We start from the raw sequence: 19,057 nt of genomic DNA on the forward strand, positions 1-19,057 counted from the left end.
AACAATCTGGACAAAGTGCAAATACATCATTTATACATATTTTTACAAATTACAAATGACAAGTGAACAATACATTATATATAAACTTGGGTTATTTTATTTATACAGTAGCATATTCACATCATAATTCAAGACACATACATGCAGACTTATGTTGGTACACACACTCAAGCACACATTCTAATGCCCATTCAAACTTCAACACACACTCACTCATTCACTCACTCACTCATAGAAATTGTCCTTCAACCAGAGAAGCAGAGCGAATCCCCCAGAGAGAGAAAGCATTTGTCCTTCTCTAATATCCATACAAGCAGGTATTGACTTTTGACCTCCCCACAAAGGCTAGGAAGTGACAAGTTGACTTTCTTTTCACCAATTGGTAGAATAACACCCACACCAACACTGACACATACACATTCCCTCCCTGGCGTCATTCATACATTTCTGTGTGTGTGTTTATATTATCTGTGGCTGCTTAGAGCGACAAGGCCAGAGAGGGCGCAGGCTGAGGATGAAGAGGACGAACAGCAGTATTGCGATAATGGTGACAATGGAGACGTAGCCGGCGTGGGGCAGAAGGGGCGAGTCAGGAGCCTCGGCTGGAATCATGTTGGTCAGATTCAACATGTAGCCCAGTGTCCAGCCTGCATCACTGCCTTTTATCTTAAAATAACACAGGAGGAGGAAAAACTCAGAATCTATACAGAGGAAATCTGAAGCTGTTCTGGCAGCTCTTGATACTTTATTTTGGTTTTTCCTTTAATTTGACACCCATCTAGACTTCTAGATTTTTGACACACATTGAAGACATATAACCATAGGCAAAGGTTAAGTTTGCTTTTAAATTGATAAAACATTGAAAAACTAGCACCGACTTTGACTTTCTATATGTACAAAAATATTAAACCTAGGGGTTTAATATTAAATACACACCTACTTTAGATGTACACTAATCGCATGCATGCACACAGGAACATTTCAAGTTCATTTGACTGAAGCATTAATTGTACTGTAACTGGAATAAATGTAGGCCTGAGTTTTTCATATTCCTCCTAAATTTGCACTTGCAGGTGCAAATATTCTTTATCTTAGACCCAACCCTTACCCTAATCTTAATTATTTTTTTATCATGCAATAAACTGCACACACTGATACCATAGCAGGTTTCATTGCACAACAACATCAACACAGACAGAAATTTACATTACAACACATTATCATAGCTTATACAGAGCATACAAGGAGTGTGCTGGGTTGGACAGAACAAATGCCAACAGTTTTATAACTCATATCACTGTACAAGCACATTGTGTTACATACATTGATTATTTTATTATATTCTGTCATACACTAAGTGGCAAGGCTGCTGAGGGATTGTTAAGGAATCTGCTCCCAAGATAATAGAGCATAGACTTTTCAACTACTTGGCTAATCAGTGATGGTTTATCTGTTTACACCAGAGAAACACTTTGCAATCTTGATGGCATTCAATGGATTGAAGAGGCAAAACCTTTGAGGGCAATTGTTTGTTTGGATTCAAGTTGATCACTAGCCAGTTTGAAATACAGCCAATCAAGCGCAGCTTACCAGATATTTTGATAGAAGTACAACAAACATCATAATGAATTCAAATGATGGGACTCAATGTATGATATTCTTATGGATACCAGCACATAATTTAATGAAAGGAAATTAATTAGCTGATAAATTTACCACACTGATAGAACAGTAAACTTTAGTAAGACAGAAATGAAGGGTGTATTTAAGTATAGATTGAAGGAAAGGTGGCAGAAGCAGTAGGAGGAAGAGAGAATGAGGCGATGATTTTATAGGATTCATAGAAAAGAAGAAGCAGGAGAGAAGAGACAATGATATCCAAGTTCAGATTTGGTCAGCACATTATTCAAAATAGAGAAAGGTTAATACAGAAAGATGTTACTTTTGTGGAGAAAAAGAGACTTTAGAACATGTGATGCTTCAAAGTTCAGGAGATGAATGTTACATTTCTTTCATTATCTTAGAGGAACAAATCTGATTGAGAAGACATGGTAGTTTGTGTGTTTGTTTTTTAAATTGTAATTCATTATTGTTATTAATAATAATGAGTCCTGAACCACACTCCTTACCGGTGGCTGTAATGCACCATTTCATTGTTTTCCAACTACCAAACAACATCGAGAGGAAGAAGAATTTACTTGGCAACCACAAAACTAGTAGAGTCCAAAGTCCAGTCCAGTACTCCACCTGTTTTATAACTGTGTTGTCATTAATATCCTCTGGGAAAGGCCATATAAGTGGCTGGCCACCAAAAATGTAATTCCTGATTTTCAATATGTTAACATCAAATTTGTTTTTTATGCTAAACAAATAATTGGAATATTTATGTAAAAACATTTTGATAATAGCTAAATTTAATACACATACATGTAGATATTTGATGGTCACCCCAAAGTTCTCAGCCTTGGAAAATGGTTTGAGACTTTATTTTAAATCACTAAGAAAACTACAGTATAAAAATGCCTGAAGACTATATGAACAGATGGCAGTAGGCTATATGTTATGTAGCCTAAGCCTAAGGAAATGTATTTATTTTACTTTGTTATATTTGTGTTAAGTTGCTGCTGCTTGGATTATTTCTTGTATATTTTATACAGATGCAATGACTGTATGTAAATAAACAAACAAAAAAACAAAAAAACTCCAGGTGGCTGTAATGCAAGAGAAGAAGAAGAAGAAGAAGAAGAAGAAGAAGAAGAAGAAGAGGAAGAAGTAGTGCTGTCCAGTAATATTCATGTAGGTGTACAGAGTAGCATTTTCAACCTGACATTAATCTTGTTGCTACTGCTGTGTTGATATGATATTCATACCAACACTGTGGCCCAGCAGGCTACCTTAGCCTTGCTGTTGATATGAGTTATTTTGATTTATTGCCTCTCATGCTTGTGGGTAATGATATACAGTTGACTGTTAAGTTTGCCATGACGCTGCTGAATCACATGCTATAATTTGCATTGGTAATAACTGAGACATAATTTCAAGAAGCAGACAGTTGAGCTCATTTCTTGACGCTTGGTTGAAGTTTGGCACATTAAACCCTACTTTCTAGCTTTTAGGGCTGCAGTTTATGACTCTTTTTATTGTTGCTGTTTTATAGTTTATTGTTTGCTTATTTATTACTAATGTTTTGCTGTGTCCTATTACTCTGCATGGCTTGCGCACTGTCTTTGTGGCATCTGTTGTCTTCTGTCTGTAATTTTTAGATCACTTCATTGGCTTAAAGGACTGCAGTGATAATGTGTCTTGTCCTTAAAAATAAATAAATAAATACATTAATGAAAGAATAAAATTTTCATTACTAATTATTGGTGGGTCTATATAAAAAACAAAACAACAAAAATTGTGAAAAAATGCCACTCACAATTTCGATTCTTAGAACAGTTGACAAATTTCTGTCGATCAACTAATCAATTAATTTTTGCAGCTCTTTTGCTTTAATGTCCCAATTTAGTGAATTGTTGATAGCCTAATCCTGTTATGGGCTGAAATGGTTTTGGTCATTGCTTTTGTTTTTTCCTGATTGTGTGGATGTTGTTTGGGGGTTCCCCATTGCCTTGCAGAAGCTGTGGCTCAGGAAGAAGAGCTTGTTGTCCAATAATCGCAGGGTCGTAGGTTTGATCCCCAGCTCCTCTACTTCCCATGTTGAGCATGTTGTGCCTGAACAGGACACTAAAACCCAAATTCCTCCTGATGGCCAAAGCAGCGCCCTGTATGGCAGCTTTGCTGCAATTTGTCCGTTAAAAAGTACTATTAAAGTGCAGTCCATTTACTATTCCAGGGTTGTCTTCCTCACATTATTTCACATAATTTTAGCTAATGTTGGCCTCATGGACACAATAAAGGATAATTAGGCACATTCATAATTCCTCTTCATAGATCTAAGCACCTGATATTTAAAGCAGTTTAAAGCTTAATTTTTCTTTATATCATATGTTTTTTTCTTTTGCTATTTAGCTTGCATCTAACAGCTACAGTAGTATACACTGAGTTGAAGAATATTTCCCTTGTATGAAGAAACTATTATCTTGCTGTATGATCATCTATCTCAAATAAGAAGTGGTAGCATTTACAGGAAATTACGACATGCTTGCTGCTTCAGATAAGTTAGATACTTTCAATGTTGAATATTTAGATACTGTTAGTATCTTGCTTATCTGCATCTTGCCAGAAGGTTGTCTCTGAGCTTTAACATTGATGAGAAGGACTTTGCTGTTTGCAAGAAGGGTGAGTGGCACTGGCTCGGCTGTTTTGAGGGGTCTTATCTGCTCCTTGCCATTACTTATTAAACAGAGAACATATGTGTCATATGTTTTGGGGGAGTAGTTTTCCCAGCAGAATTCTTTGAGAGCTCCCTCAAAGAGGAGGGCCTTTTTCAAATCTAGTTGCATAACCATGTGCTGTACATGGTCAATGTCTTGGCAAGGATCAGTCAAAATCCCTCACTTTTCAAAAACATCTTCACTCTCAACATCTAAAGCTCAAAAAGATCCTCACAAAGATAAAAATAGCCTACAAATGTGCACACACACACACTCACACAGAGTATAGTGAAGGTCAATATAGGATATGGCTTGAACAGGGAGATAAGAAGGGAGTGGACTGTGATCTACTGACCTTCTTGATGAATTTTATGTTTGAGTAAGTCTCCGAGGTGAAGTTGTATCCTTCTGTCAGCAGGGTGACGATGTATGTGCCGGAGAAACAGTACTCAGCCAAATACTTCACTTTTACTTTTGGATGCTGCTGCTTTATCTGTTCAAGTAGTTCAAATGCAACGATAACATCAATGTACAGCCTAAGCAAGAGAACACAGATAAGACACAAAAGTGCACAAATATAGCTGGAAAATGTATTTTTGTGAGTGTGTAAGTGACACATAAATATGCCCTCCAACCTGCTGCCAAGGGGTAGCGCAGTAGTCTGCTAGCTTTTGCTTGACAGTTTCCAGACGGATGGATGTATCAGTCAGATTGAGGAAGTTCATCACAAAGTAGTAGGCAGAGAAAGCCTAGAGTGAGGGGTGTGGGGAGAAAAGAGATGATGCAAAAAGGAAATTAACTTGTCCTCCTGTCTTTAGCAAATGAAGTAAACAATTTATTAATACTCAATTCTAATTATTTACCACATCAGGCCTTTTTCTGGCCTCACTGACTCTGATGTCTTTGTTTTGCAAGACACTGTGACAAACAGAATAGTTGTATATAGCCATGCAGTTACAGTAGTTTTGGCTTTATTTAGTCAATAAATCACCAGTAACATCTCTTGCCAAGAAAAGTATCCACATTGTTCTGAAAAACACACAAACCTCTCTGTAAACACTTTTTATTGGAATTATTTCTTCAGTAGAGAAGTGCTCACACAGTGAGGTCTGTGGATGTACTAGAGTAACTGGGACACGATTTCTATAGAGAGATCTTCAGCTGAATTTTTCATATGCATGTTTACAATGCTATGAATGCCACAAACAAAATATTATTCACCTCCACTATAGAATTTGCAGAAATCTCAAAGATGGATAAAATAAAAACAAATGTATCTGCATGGCTTATTACCACTAAAGGTATCAGAAAATGTAATATGTGGGTGAACCTAATCTAATGGTAAATCACTTTAACATTGAATTTCATATTTTATCATATTCTAATGCATCAGGATCAGGAACATTTGGGTGAACAAGTAGCACTCACTACTCCAACCATCAATTATTAGAAAGGCAAGTCACGCACAAGACTGAAGTTGCTCAGTGGCCTGTGGTTGTTACAGATTGAAACTGAAAGATCTGTATGTTGTATAATCCCTGCGTGCTGTTTCTGTAACCCTCCAAACAACACACAGTGTATCATAGGTCACTGATGTATGCTGATAAATAAACGCTGACAATATTACCCCAAATGGCCCCTGCAAAACTGGCTGGAAGACCCCGTTGAAAGAGCATCGGCTGTATTTGCAGTCGGTAAAGTTGAAGACTCTTTTGACAGCTTTCTGGCATTCTAGGAAGTTTCCTGTCCCGTTGTGATCGAAGGATTCAGGAGCATTTTGGGGTTTCCTGTCTGACACGCAGGGGCTGTCATAAAGGGCTGTGTAGTTCTTTGTCTCATTGTAACCAGGGTGGAAACAAGGATCTAATACTGTTTCTGGACCTGACTAGGAGAGAGAGCAAGATAGAGAGGGAGACAGAGAGAGGAAGCTAATTGAATCTGAAGTCAGCTTGAAGTCAGTACCTTTTAGCACATTACTATCTCTCTCAAAGTTATTAAATTATTAAATCTTGAATCATCTGATTAGAATAGATTTGAACAGTCCATTAATGTTGACAGAAGAAGTTTACCTGAGTCTGGTATGCCAGCGTCATTTTTAACACTTGGTCTTTCCCGTAACACAGGAAGCTGTTTGTGTACAGATTATAATCATTTCCATAGAGTCGGAATGTCACAGAGTTGCTAGGTGACTCTGAGCCATCATAATTATCAGAAACAAAGCTAATCTGAGTGGAGGCCCCACCAAGGTCAAGAGCTCCTGTGGTTTCCAAACCCTGCAGCACAGACAAAAAGGCATTGAAGTGCACAGCAAGTACATCCTGACTGACGCACACAAAGTACATCTAAATGTGGACATATTTGCATGAACATGCATGCAGACATACATGTGCAGACCTGTTTGAGGCGATCATCCAAGTAGTTGACTGTCACCCAGCCGAAGGCTCCCTCTTCCTGACCACTGAGGAGCCTTGCTCCTTGATAGGAAAAGGGGAACTTTTGCAGGGCCTCTGCCACGGCTTGAAAGACCTTGTCTGACGCCAAGTTGTTCTCAATACTACATGCACACACACAACACAAATTTATTAGAGTGATTCACATCCATATGTCAAATCAATACACCAGCGCATAAATGATAAATAGACTAAATCATATACAATAGACTTGACAGTAACATATGCACTGCTCTGGCAGTAAAGTTCATGTGGAGATAAATCACGAATAAGCACATGGAAAAAGGATACAGATAGCAGCACTTTGACTGCCAGTGCAAACACAATTACAGAGTTAGGGATATGGTCACAACAATGTCAGCATGAAAAGGCATTCTGTATTATGTTTTCTTCTGGAGGCATGCCTGATGTGTGATTATATATGTGGGGTTGTGTGTGTACATGTGTGCTGTACTTTAGCAATCTCATTCCAGCAGTAGCTCCCAGATAAAGAGGGGTCTCCTGGTGTCTTTTTACAGGGACATGCTCCATGGCCTCCTGCATGCATGCACTCAGAGAATCCCCTGCTTTCCACGGAGTGGACGCGTAGCTGGAGATACCCGGACCTGTAATAAGAACCAAAATGTCAAGAGGAAGGTGAAGTCATGCCACCTAAATTTAGCTGCCATAAAACATAATAAGAGCCTTCTGTTCAGAGATGCTGGCCTGCTGGAGAATGGAAGGTCATCTGTACAAAATCATGAAGTGGCAAGGAAATTTGCTGAGGAGAAGAAAGCTTGGTGAAGATGTTATCATGGTCTTCTCGTAAGCATGCATGATGCTGGTACTCAACCCTGAAAGTTCTCCTTTGTATTTTCCTAGTGGCCACTTGTAGAGTCTGAGGGTATCACTGATTAGATACCCTCCCTACTTGAGAAAAGGTACACATGTTACACACTTGGCTGGCTTAACAATAAAGGAAAGAGTAACAGGGTAGATACTAATGGGTTTAAATTCAAATGATTGATAAGGTGAGGAGTCTGTGGGAGTCCTCTGTCTGTGACTTATGAGAGCCCTCTACTGTAACCTTTGATTATGATTTAAATTAAATGAAGATGGACTCAGAACAGTGTGCTAAAGCAGTAGTTAAATCAACTTGCAGAAGGGAAGCAAGCAAGAGTCCGTTTGAAAGACCTGTCTATTATATGGTGTGTGTTCAAACATGCTTTAATAATTCAGCAAGAACAACTGATTGCATAAGAAAGGCGCTCTGAGGCTGGGGCGCTCTAGCTCTAGGACAAAACAAAATATAACTTTACCTAAACACATACATACATACTAATGGCTTTATTAATGATTCATAAAGCAATTGTTAATGTTATATAGACCAGTAATTGGTAATGTGGAAAATTGCTGCAGGTGTGAAAATCTCTTTGGCTGGTTTATATCCTTCTTCAACATAACATTCTTTGTATTTACAGCTAAAGCTCTTTAGTTCATCAGAAAGACCCATCCAATGACTGTTTGACCACTTACTTTCTGGGAAAAAGCAGCAGAACATTCAGACCAAAATCCAGTCATTAAGAACGTATAAACATTTACAACTCCAGACTTCATGACATATTTTAAAGCTTAACGCAATGCCTTTTACTCGGCTTATCAAGAAGTGAGTAATTCATGGGGAGTCACGGGTTGCTCACTTTATAATGGGCCATCAGGTTTGCAGCCAAAATAAAAGTAAGTCATTAATAAAAGCATTTTCCAATACAATAACCCAGGTCTGGAGTTGTAAATGTCAATATGTTTTTAATGGGAAGATTTTGATTACAGATGCCCTGCAGCTCTTTTACAGAACGTAAGCCATTTAGAGCTGAAACATTTACTTGAACTGAATACTTGATCAAAATTAATCATCAACTACTTTGATGAATGAATCATTAATCATTTAAGTCAGTTTTAAAGCAAAAATAGCAACCATTCTCTTGTTTCATTTTCTCCGATGAGGATGAGGATTTACTGCTTCTCTCTGTTTTATATAATTGTTAACAATTTTGTCCGACCAACAGTCCAAAACCCCCCAAAATTCAAAGACATTTAAAGATGTCACTATGGACTTTAGGAATCGTGATGGGCATTTTCCACTGTATTATGGCACTTTACTGACCAAGTGATTAGCCAAATAATTAAGAAATAAATCAGATTAACTGATTATGAAAAAATATAGTTAGTTGTGGCCAGATAAGAGGATCAAGCAAAAATGCTGCAGAAGGATATACACCAAGCAAAGGAAATCTGGAAACCTAAAAGTTTTTCATATAAGTGGCTTATTTCTGATCTATCAATGACCAATAAATTATTTAATAACCATCAATGAATCCATTCATTACAATGTGTTAACCCTGTTAAGTATTTCTGATTAGAAAGTGGTATCAAGTTCTATTACAAGCATACTGTATGTCAGTATTTACCCATGAAGACATTTCATCAGTACAAGCAAATATACTGCACAATGAACAAACTAAGTGAAGTATATGAGTATATATGCACATTCTTACGTATTGCATTAACATAAATATTTGCCTTAATGTGCATGCACTTAGAAGTGAGGGCTAAGTATGTTTTTACATGACACATTGTGTAGTGTATACCTTTAACTTTGCAGGAATGCATCTGTTCAGCTCTGCCAGTGTCGTTATCCTTCTCTGCTGGCCACTGATAGATATACAGAGCTGTGTGGGAGGATCCAGCATCCAGCACGATCCCATACTGATGTGGAGACAGAGTGAAGAATTCCAGCTCAGCGCACAGTGAAATAAATTCTACATGAGTGCCATCCAAACTGACTGATTATATGTTCAGTATAAAGATGTAGGTTATAGTCTACTGACAAACTTCCCAGTATATACAGTATATGTGCAGAGAAATTTAGTTTAATGCTGAAACAAATTAGTTAAACAGCTCCTTAGACACTGTAATCAATAACAGCTGTGAGACTCATAGCAGATAAGGGTTTATGAGGAAAAGAAGTGGTGATTTAATATCTTTATCAACATCCACCAGCCTTATTTGGTAGTTTTTAGAACCAGTTGTACAGATTGAGGTCATATTGACAAGAGACCATATTTGGCTTGTGGACTTTGGACAGACATCCCACTGTAAAGCAGCGACCTCCCACACAGAGTACAGGCTCCAATATTTTACTCTTTCCCTCCACCATACCTTGTACTTTTGGGGTAGTGGCTTGTTCTGCAAAACTGCTACCGTCACCAAGGTAACAATCGCTATGACGCCAATCACAGTGATGATGATGGTCACAGGCGATTGCCAGGGGTTCTTCTCTTTCATCTCTGAGAGCGGGGGTGGAAAGACAGACAGATAGGAAGGAGAGGCGAGAGGGAAGCCGTGGTAGAAAAGGGGAAGATGGGGACACATTGGAGAGAGAGGAAGAGGTGTGTGTTAGCCAGACTTGCATCCAGATGTGAGTGATGTCACACCATGAGAGAGTGTTTGTGTGGGGGTGCCTGGAATGTTTAATTGTGTTGTTTTGTAACCAAGGACTACAGATGCATCTCCGATTTGGTGTGTCTGAACTCGTGCCAAGCTGCTCATTGATTCTAGTGAGGTTGTTATTTCAGTCGCAGCATGCTTAAGGGGTATTCCCTTCCTCCAACATCACCAAAGTATTTAGCTAATGCTGAAAGATCGACAGATTTCCACTTTAGAAAATGATTACAAGGAAACTTGTTTCACAAACATTATTGTGGAAATACATGAAGTGTTTATACAACCCAAGAGAACAATTGGCTTCAATGAAGAAGATTTGTATGATAATTCCACGGAAATGTTGACACATTATGATGATGGCAATGAGTCAATGTTAGCCAACAGTAATTAATAATTTCAACATCTTCTTAAGTTGTTACTGTATTTTAAAACCTGTATTTGGTTGCTGTGTCTGCTCATACTTTGTTTTGGTTTCCATTCCTTCCTAAGTACTTGAGTTTCCACTGCTACTAACTGGATTTGAAACATGCACACAGATCTGCACAGGTGCTATTTTAGATAATATGCACTTATATATTCACTTTTTATAAAGGGACCAAAAAAAGAGCGTAACAGGCTGCATATATTCACAAGGCTATTGTAATGCAAAAGACTGAACAAGATACCGGCATGAATTGTAAAACACACATACACGCGTCTGTTTGATTATCACCAAGGTAAGTAAACTGGCAGACACTATCCAGGTGCGCATGACAGCTGGCAACACAAGTATTGTTGAAACTGACCTGACTGTACAGTACACATTTGATGAGGACATACAAAGGCACAAACACACACAGCTGCTTTTCTGTTGCGCTGTATCAGCAGGACCTACAGCTGTGATAGTAGCACAAACCTGACCTTTGTCTGCTTTAGGAAAACGCAAAAAGACTGAAGATTAAAGCATATTAAAGCAGAGAGTCAGTGGTGAACGGAGAGCGGAAGAGAGCACTTACCTCTGTTGTCTACTTCAATGAACTTACCACTGATGGGGGAGGGAGAGGGACAGCGAGAGATAGAGGGAGAGAGAGAGAGAGAGAGAGAGAGAGAGAGGGAGGGGGAAGGGAGAAGGAAAAAAATGGGGAGGACAGGAAGAAGAGAGAATGGACAGAGGGAGGTAGCAGAGTGATAAGATGAAGTGAGTTATTTTCCGTTGTAGCCGGACAGAGGATTAGAATAGAGCTCTATGTGTGTGTGTGTGTGTGTGTGTGTTTGAGTATTTCTGGTGGAGCAGTTCTGAAGCACAGAGTTTGGCATTTCCTCCCCAAGCTGGGGCAGCCGGTCACTATGGAGACACAGTTAAAAGTGTGTTTGTACGCGTCACAGCACTCTTGTGTGCATGTGAACCCCTTAAAAGGGACTCTCTCTTTCTCTGTGAACTAATGAGAGTCACTCTCCAAAGCACTACTCTCTCCCTCTCTCTGTTCATTCTGTGGGTTGTGTAGGAGGGGAAGTGGGGACTCCCTTGTTTAGCTGCTTTTTTATTACAGGCAGGCTGTGATGTCATCTCTGTGACGGATCGGAATCCCCTGCTTGTCTCTTAGACCGTTAGTGTGTGTATGTGTGTGTGTGTGTGCGCGCGTCTGTGTGTGTTAGAAGAATAAGGGCTGCTGTAAAGCAAGTTTGTGTGTGTGCAGACCCAAAACATGACTTGCCTGCAAATTTGTTGATCCATTCACAGATTCATTCCCTTATTCCCCTCTGATTCAACACACTTTGCAAATACACTTACAATATATTTAAACACGCACAAGAGAATAACCGTCAACTTGTCATTTATATCACTTCTCTACTAACTTTCCTCTCTGGAGAGAGATGTGTGACTCAAAGCCTCCCACATTAAGGAAGTACAACCATACACAAACATTCAGCCACCACAAAGTATCTTGTAACTGTCTGACATTTCCAAGGAAACAACCAAAGTTTATTGCTATGATTGTTCTTTTTAAACATTACCCAGGCACTAGCATCCAGAGACAGTGTGGCTATTTATTGATTTATTCACTGTGGATTCTGTCAATCTTTTTAGCATGAGCATTGGAAATTACTGCCACACTGATTAATCTCTTTGTGGACTTTTAGACTTTAATTATTTTTAACAAATGACACAAAATACTGCCACAATGGTCACAATTAATTTTTTAAAGCACAGTGAGAGACAAATTGTACAAATTGAATGTATGAAAGAGAGAGAGAGGCATGTGACAGATCTCCAGCTGCTTTAGGCACAAATGTGACCCTTGACATGACTGACTCTCTGACATTTGGACCCCTTCAGATGTCAGCCATAGACCTAGAAAAATACAAAAACATGTATGTTGTACATTGTCACTATAGCGTCTAAATGGACGGTTCATAATTGGATTCAGATTCAGTGCTCATCTCCAATTTTTCCAGATAATGGAATCCAAAAAATCCAAATCTGGCCAAAGCAGAGAGGGGATGGTCCTGAGCAAGGAGAAACAACTACACTACCAGGCGTGACTTGAAACATCTGCCAGTGAAATTAACAAGCCCCATAACATTCCTGTTTTTAAGCAACAATACCTCCGTAAGGCATGTCTGCATTGGCCTCAGTTTCCGATTCTTAATGGATGTTCCTCTCTGCTGCTTAATTGCTAAACCTGCAATAGTCATGGGTGGTCTGGAGTAGTAGGAGTAATAGTGTCCAGTAGACTAAATGGTGTTTTAGAAGCTTTTTTGTGAAACTTTCTATCTCAAAAAGTTAATAAAACTCAAAATTTGAAGGACTGACTAAATATTTGTGTTTTGAGCCGAACGTAAGGTTCAACTTTAGATCAAAATTTCAACATGTTTTGCCAACTAATCTTTTGTTTCTCCTTGAGTCTGAGTTGCACACAGTGAGAATTCGTAATATATCTGCCAAGATTGTTGTGTACACTAAAGCCATGAAAGCTAGTTAATGATGTTAATATTTAAAACTGTAGTTGAAAGAATGACAAAACTGATTAACAACTCAGTATTTCCAAAGAAGTTGAGAAACACACTTGGAAACATGAAAAGATTTTGTCAGCGAACGCAAAATAGACATGGACAGCTTTTATATAAAAGTACCCACACTGGTGTCAGCCATCAAAAGGTAAAACAGAGCCAGCCTGACTGGAAGTCCAACCACTAACCAAGACTGTCTGAGCTACAGTACATAATACAAGCCCAGCATCTTGCTTCAGTAGGATTATGGGATAAATCAAACATTTCCTCGACAGAGTGCAATCGCAGTGAAGCAAGAATATAACTACATGTGATTTCCACAGATGTTAACTTGTTTTACAACATCTTCACATGCCTTGATTTTTATATACTCATTAACTATAGTTGCTGTCTAGCACATCTAAAATGTATGAGAACATCTGCTGTTTGAAGTAAACAAGCCTTGGCATAAATGAAGATTCCATTAATGACATCTTGCTCCGATTACAGAACCCTTGTTTTATTATCGTATAAACCAAAGTCTAAGAGGGAAGTGGTAACAGTAAAGCTGTAAAGGTGCCCGGGTCTGACCTGAACCTCACCCTATCCTTCCAGTTACTGCCCAATTTAAGTCTCTCTTTAATTTGCTTTCGGATTAAAAGAGGGAGCCACTCTTTCACATTATGTGCAATCACTTACTGATGACAATGCTGTTTGGCAGCCGACTAAACACAAACACACATGTTGAGACAGAAAACAGAGCTTACCTGAGCAGCAGATTAAGTGCATGAAATCATAAAGGAACTCTATTGGAGCATCAACACGGTCACAACACAGGCTCTCAGGCTACAAAAACACACAAGGTTTGCACTTTTGTGCTTGAGGAATTTTATTGACATTTCCTAATGATCACAACCACATGCCTTACCCATATCATTAGCATATGCTCAACCTAAAGCTAGTCTGTTTTTAATTCTTGAACAGCTACATGATGGAATAAGGACAAAATGTCCTCACTTTCCAAAACTATCGGCGCGTGCAATCTCTTATTCACAGGCACACTGATTTGCACACACACACACACACACACACACACAAAACACATATACACGCCATTCCAGACTTGCACACACCAGTGTTTCCATTTCAGACCCTTGTGTAAACACAAATGTAGTGTTAAGGTGAGGCTAGATTGGTTCAGACAACAACATGAGGAAAGACAGTGCACTGGGAATGAGAGAGCACAGAAAAATCAAAGTGGAAAAGAGGAGAGAAGAGAAGGAAAGACAACAGTATAACATCTGTTATCACTCAATGTATCTGTCTGAGTCTTTTTTAAGAGGTTAATGAAATAATTTATGAGTTAAAGAGATTTTTAGTGAGCTAAGTTAAATAAACAGTCTGTGCTTTAATGAACGTTTACATCAGGAAGTAGGAAGTTAACAAAAAGGAGAAAACGATGAGCACCCCCGCAGGAGGACTTGATATTTAACATTAACATCTGTTGCCTGGTGTAGGATAAGTGTTTGTTTAGATTAGCAGCATTCAGATCATTCACCTACAAAAACAATATTCAACAACTCTGACATGTAAAATAATATTCACAGTGCAAAGCCATTTTGGCTGCCTAACACACACATTCTTCAATTCTCATGATGAGCACTGACTGCATTCATTCCATAATCCCTAAAATAAAATTTAATCCTCACTACTCATCAATCATCATGTTAATATAAACCTAACACAGATGCAATTGATTCTAAATTAGGCTAAGTAGGACATTAGACCAGACGAAGTGATGTCATCCTCACTTTGAAGTCCAAAGTTCAAACTGTGTTAACAATAAAACGTCGATAGCTGCACACACAGACACAAACACTGGCCCCCTCACACAGACAGAAAGGCTAAGATACAGAGTTCGGCTTAATCTTCTCCATCTTCCCACAAAGAAGCACACAGGTACGGAGTTTATAATGGCAGTATGTCGAAGCCCTGCCAGGTCCTTGTTTATTTTTCTTATGACATATGACACATCAGAGTCTCCACCCCTGTTGATAGGAAACTTTGCACTCATAAATCTCTCAAGACAAAGAGATACAGAGAGGAACAGAAAGAGGAATAGGGATAAAGGGAGGGCGTTTTGAATCAGCAGATACAGAGAGGGTTATTACTTTACGTTCTCTGATGAGTCAAGGGGTGACACAGCTGGGGATCGACTGTGTGGTTTTATAATGATGGGAAGACGAGACAACAATGTCCCTTTAAGGCATGTCTTAAAGTTGTTGTGCCGCTTTGGTGGTTAGGCCCTAACAAGTCCTAAGCCTTTGAGTGGACAGGTACATGCACATTGTAGAGGTAACAGATGTGTTAAATAGGTGTAATCACAGTACTTTGCCTAATTCCAGTGGTGAAACAAGTGTTAAAATCCTGACTACAGTGGATAATTTTAAATGTAAACAGGTTTCGACTGCAAAACGCAATCGAGCATCTAAAGTAAAAGTACTCATTAGAGTAACAACAAGAGTAAACATTGTGTTTCCACATTTCTCAAGATTTACGATCAGAAGGAAGGAAACGAGGAAAGGTGAAATAACAGATGCAAAGACGATAAGAAGGAGGGAAAGATTTAATGACGTAAGGAAAGAAGGAAATACAAAAGGAGGGAAACAATAGGAATACATAAAGGCGATAGTGATATTTTAAACAAATGTTTTGAATGTTAATCTGCAAAGTAATTACAATTTTCCTCTGAAATGTGGAGGAAACTTCAAAAATCTCACACCAATACACTATGGAGTTGCTCACATGCTCAAACCTGGAGGCGTGACCTAATGCACAAGATCTTCCAGTAAATAGCGGTGCTTTAGAATGATGGATATGAAGCACTTACTATATTTGGTCAGTTTAATTCTTGTACTTAATTACTTGAAAGTAAATGGACACACATGCATGTACACTCACAAAAGTCAAGATAATAACTATCTTCCCCATGGATAAACACATCCATCATTGCAACACAGTTGTGCCTCAGTACACAGCGTCCTTGAGTTGTCGTTGCAACTTCCACTACATAAGGCAAACCCTTATTTGTCTTAAACAATGAAGGAGCCGACAATACTCACTCAGCAGCCCTATAAATACTCTTGTTCAAGAAGCTATTGTAAAACAGCACCGTCTGCCTTTTTTTCTGTAAAAAGGGGAACCTCTGGCAGCGTCATATGATGAGAAAGGAGAGGAAACGACCCTGCCCTCTGCTGTCGCTCTGCTTGCCATAGGGAAGTGGTCTGTTGTTACTGGTGTTCAGTCCAGTGTGACCTCGCCGACAGGACACACTGACACTAACCCTGGGCTGAGCTGGTATACCCTGACCTTCAGCAGAGAAAAAAAAACAGGAACTATTGCACTTTCCATTGTGTAAATCATCTTGCTGAACATCTTGGTTGGAATCAATATAATAGCCCCAAATGTAAGAGAGAGAGAGAGAAATGTACCTCAACTGATAAGTTATCAGTCACTGAACATAAACAAATTGACATTTGTATACATTTCTTGGGGATTGTCCAAACATTCTTGAATTCAAAATGGGTTACGTAAAGGGTGAAGTCACCCAAATTACAAAAGAACACTTTCACTTGACTTTAGTGGTGTTTTGCCATGCAGACAGTTTTGGTTTTTATCCACATAATACTCAATAATAAGTGGAGGTGAATGAAATTTTATTTGTGGCATTTAAATAATACTTTTACTAAAAATCCAAAAAATCTAGCGAGCACCACAAATGAAATTCTATTCACCTCCATTGTAATGGGCTAGAGACAAAGACATACTGTATATCTTAAAACATCAGGACATAACATCAAAACTATTTGCATGGCATATTATATGTATATTTTTTTGTAATTTAGGTGAACTGACTTCAATCCAGAGAGTCACTGATACCTGAGTAGCCTAAAACAAACCATATAGGTTTAAATAATATTTGGCACAGTGAAGCTCTGCTCTTATTCTAAACATCAATGACTTGTCAACAAATGCAGTTCCCATTCTGGGTCATACGGATCACGACAACATGATTCTGAAACAACACAATTATTAGATCATCTTATCAGATATATTGACAACTTTAATCACCTACTGTCAAACGCATTCACTTATTCAGATAACATTCCTCTCATTCACATGCACTTTCCATGATAAACTACCATAAACCTCACATGATCTTAAGAGTGTGTGTGCCACTGTGTTTATCTTCAGCAACTTAATCAAACGGACCTTCATCCACCTGCTAACTCCCACTTGAACGCACGCGCACACACACACACACACATAGAGACACCTGCTTAATGCCTCCCGTACGCACACTCAGGCATATGCTAAGGAAAAGTCACACACACCTGCCCCACACTGCTACACAGCTGCTACATGCAGTAAAGCAAGTCACACAGTTGGAAGAGAACACACACTCACCTGATACTCAACATATAGACTGCTGTTTCTTCCTGCTGCTGAATACACTGAGTGAGAGGGATTTCCTGTTCTTGTGTGTGCATGCACGTGTGTGTATTTGTATTTGTGTGTCTGTGTGTGTGTACCAGTCATGGCAGTACACCTACCTCTTTGTGCAGACATGGGTTCTTTCTCAGCAGCAACACAATGCTCTTTCTATTCTTTGCCCCTCTCCCTCTCTCTCCTCTCTCACACTCTTTCTCTCTAACCCTCTGTCTTCCTCTCTCTCTCTCTCTCTGGTAATACAGCTCTGTGCTTGGTCTAACGTTTTTCAGCACCTCCTTTCACATACACTCGCTTTATTAGGAGAAGCTGAGCTTCCCTCCTCCCTCCTGCTCAGCCCCCTCCCCTCGTTCCCTGGCGCCTTTAGCTTTGTCTTCTATTTACCCCTTTCTTATCCTCTCTCCCTACACCTTTGTCACTCTCATTGCCGCTGTCACTCATTTTCTCGTTTACCCAATTTCTGCTTCTCCCAACTCTCCCGTTCTCCTCCACTGGTGTCTTTAAAAAAAAAAAAAATCATTTTCCTTCTGCCTCTCTTTCTTTGCCATCTTCTCTGTCTTGTAAAATTGGGTCAAACATGAAAGCAGTGTTAGATCTGGATGAGAGCTGGAGCTGAAGCTGCGAGGAAATTAGATAAAAAAAAGCAGTGGGTGAACTCAACCTCCTGCTTAAATCCTTGATACTCAGCACTCTCATTTTATCAATATAAATTTAACTCTGTGTAAATTAATTGGTGTCTTAATGGCTTTACTGAAGTCTTTAACCTCAAATGCAATACCTATAAAATTAACACAAAGGGGCATTATGTACGATTTCTACATGCAGAGCAGCATGACGCTTTCAGTTCAGGAAGACCTTGAGTCCATGGCCATGGCATGAATACTGCTACCTGTGTGTTGTGTGTGTACAGACTGCTTTTGTGTGTGTTTGTTATACTCTTTCACCAAGGCGTAAAAACAAAGCCTTGCCTGTTTTTGGAGCCACAGTCACAGGAGAGAGAGTCCAATTCAAATTCACACACTAGGGTGCACTTTAACCAAGGCAATAAAACACCACTCCTCTGAAAAAAATCTGTCACCATCTGAAGATTACAGTTAATATATGGGTGTGATCAGTATGCATGCTAGTGTGTATAGAGCAATCAGTACAAGTGGTATTGGGGGAATGCTTTGGTATTGGGGGAATGCTTTGGGGTTTTTTTTTAGATTCGGACCACAGACGGAGGTATTATTTTGCTTAGAGCTTTTGCAGTGATAGAAGACAAGCACACATGGTTATGACAACAGTAATCCCCATTTAATGATATTCTAAATGTCATGTAGATCA

The 19,057-nt window shown here is 39.1% G+C and overlaps 1 protein-coding gene across 3 annotated transcripts; it reads right to left on the reverse strand.

Annotated features, from left to right (window-relative positions):
• Positions 1 to 74: 74 nt before the first annotated feature.
• On the reverse strand, positions 75 to 18,020 carry entpd1 (ectonucleoside triphosphate diphosphohydrolase 1). 3 transcript variants are annotated; one of them, XM_042397720.1, is made up of 10 exons: positions 17,836 to 18,020; positions 9,968 to 10,095; positions 9,397 to 9,514; positions 7,224 to 7,374; positions 6,714 to 6,873; positions 6,389 to 6,592; positions 5,947 to 6,204; positions 4,955 to 5,068; positions 4,675 to 4,812; positions 75 to 666 (listed from the first exon to the last, which is right to left on the reverse strand). In XM_042397720.1, the coding sequence occupies exons 1-10, from the start codon at positions 17,849 to 17,851 to the stop codon at positions 460 to 462; spliced, it is 1,494 nt and encodes a 497-aa protein (XP_042253654.1). In that variant the 5' UTR covers positions 17,852 to 18,020; the 3' UTR covers positions 75 to 459. The 3 variants fall into 3 exon arrangements, with proteins under 3 accessions (XP_042253654.1, XP_042253657.1, XP_042253656.1); XM_042397723.1 differs by lacking the exon at positions 17,836 to 18,020 and adding an exon at positions 17,690 to 17,776; XM_042397722.1 differs by lacking the exon at positions 17,836 to 18,020 and adding an exon at positions 11,248 to 11,499.
• Between the last annotated feature and the right edge of the window lie 1,037 nt (positions 18,021 to 19,057).

This window comes from Thunnus maccoyii, chromosome 20 (genome assembly GCF_910596095.1).
Source record: "Thunnus maccoyii chromosome 20, fThuMac1.1, whole genome shotgun sequence".
Taxonomy (NCBI): Eukaryota; Metazoa; Chordata; class Actinopteri; order Scombriformes; family Scombridae; genus Thunnus; species Thunnus maccoyii.